The following is a 1,399-nucleotide window of genomic DNA, read 5'->3' as shown; positions in this document are numbered from 1 at the left end:
GTTTTGTGCACTGCATTTTCGTCTCGCCTCCATTGTAAAATAATTTCCTCTAACGTGTTATTGCTTTTCTCTTTCCAGGTGAGCAGACGAGTGGAATATGGACAGCAGGTAAATAACAACGGATTTGAGTTTTTCTTCGCTGAAAATAGGTTACCTGTAGGAATTACCGGTGCACTCTTAGGAATTAATGACTGTTGAAGGGGTGTCCCATATATGCGGATCCATGCAAGATTTTCTTTTTTCTTTCTAGGGGGGTGTATCGTTGAAGTGAGTATTTTGACAAATCTCTTTCTGTGTTTTGCGAAAAGGTTAACGTTTGTCATTGCGAAAGGGTCGGTTATCAGTGAAATGTTTAAGAAGAAGCGATATCGATATGAACGGTTGAAGTCATCGGCACTTTGTCACTCTGTTTTGGTTATCATCGTGATGAAAAGGTCCTCATTTTCGACAAGATGATAACGATAAGATGGTTACGATAACAAATATCATACGGAAGGGAGTGTGCGCACACGAGGGAGAGGGGGTGGAGGTCTAGCATCAGGTACAGGACGGAAGCTTCAGTTTTGGCCGTTTTACATATGTCACTAACCTCACGAGGCGGAACTAGTCGTGCCGCTGCATTGCTGTTGGAGGACGTGAAGCATCATTGTCATGAAGGGGGAAAAGCGGACGGCTACGGTTATTGTTTGGGTAATGGATTAGTTTTATTCAGTTCATGCGTCAGAGCATGGTTTTGTTTATTGTTTGTAGTGTAGCTCTTTAGTGCGATGCGTGTTAATGAATACCAAAAAAAAAGAAGAGCGGGATTGAGGCCCGGGCATGGTGGCGTGCGTTTGAGGCGGCGGCCGCGCGAGTGTGTGGGCGGGAGCCGTGGGAGCGTCCGGGTCGGTGTTGCCCAACGTGGGTCTTTGCAGTGGGCAGGTGTGGGCGGACTCCCACTGGGCTTTGGGAGGACTCGTATGCAGCTCGTGCTCGCGCCGGCCAAAGGGAGACTTTATTTTCGCTGAATGGTGTATTGTGCAAGTGCAACGAGGGACCCTACCTGGGGGGAGTCCGCGTGCGGAGGGCCCCTTGTAGCACCGCGAATCTAATCTGCGGCGCCGATACATCACTGCTGGTCGGGAGGATGGCGGGTTCCTGGCGCAGCCCTTGGCGGCTCCATCCTGGGAAGAGGGTCGTTGTGGGGTTCGCTTGGGGTTCCCGCTGCTAAACCCGACGGCTTTTCTCTCCCGATCCTTAGCGTCGTCGTCGTAGCGTCAGCAGCCGGGCGATGGTCATAGACTCGCCTTCGTCACCATTATTATCACGTCCTCCGGCATCGCCATTATCCCGCTTCCGCTCCACGGCCGACTTCCGTGTGAAGGCCACCACTCGCTCTTGGCCGCCTGGCCCTCCCCCG

The 1,399-nt window shown here is 51.8% G+C and overlaps 1 protein-coding gene across 2 annotated transcripts in view; it reads left to right on the top strand.

The window, feature by feature from the left end:
* Positions 1-1,399, top strand: part of LOC119592548 (pumilio homolog 2-like) — a gene marked incomplete in the record, with an annotated part of 245,467 nt that overhangs the window by 143,854 nt on the left and 100,214 nt on the right. For both annotated transcript variants that reach the window (XM_037941414.1, XM_037941415.1), the window contains 1 exon segment: positions 79-108. In XM_037941414.1, coding sequence (XP_037797342.1) covers positions 79-108 — 30 coding nt within the window.

This window comes from Penaeus monodon, chromosome 30, assembly GCF_015228065.2.
Source record: "Penaeus monodon isolate SGIC_2016 chromosome 30, NSTDA_Pmon_1, whole genome shotgun sequence".
NCBI lineage: Eukaryota > Metazoa > Arthropoda > Malacostraca > Decapoda > Penaeidae > Penaeus > Penaeus monodon.
The sequence above is the reverse complement of the archived record's forward strand: the minus strand, read 5'-3'. Positions and strand labels throughout refer to the sequence as shown.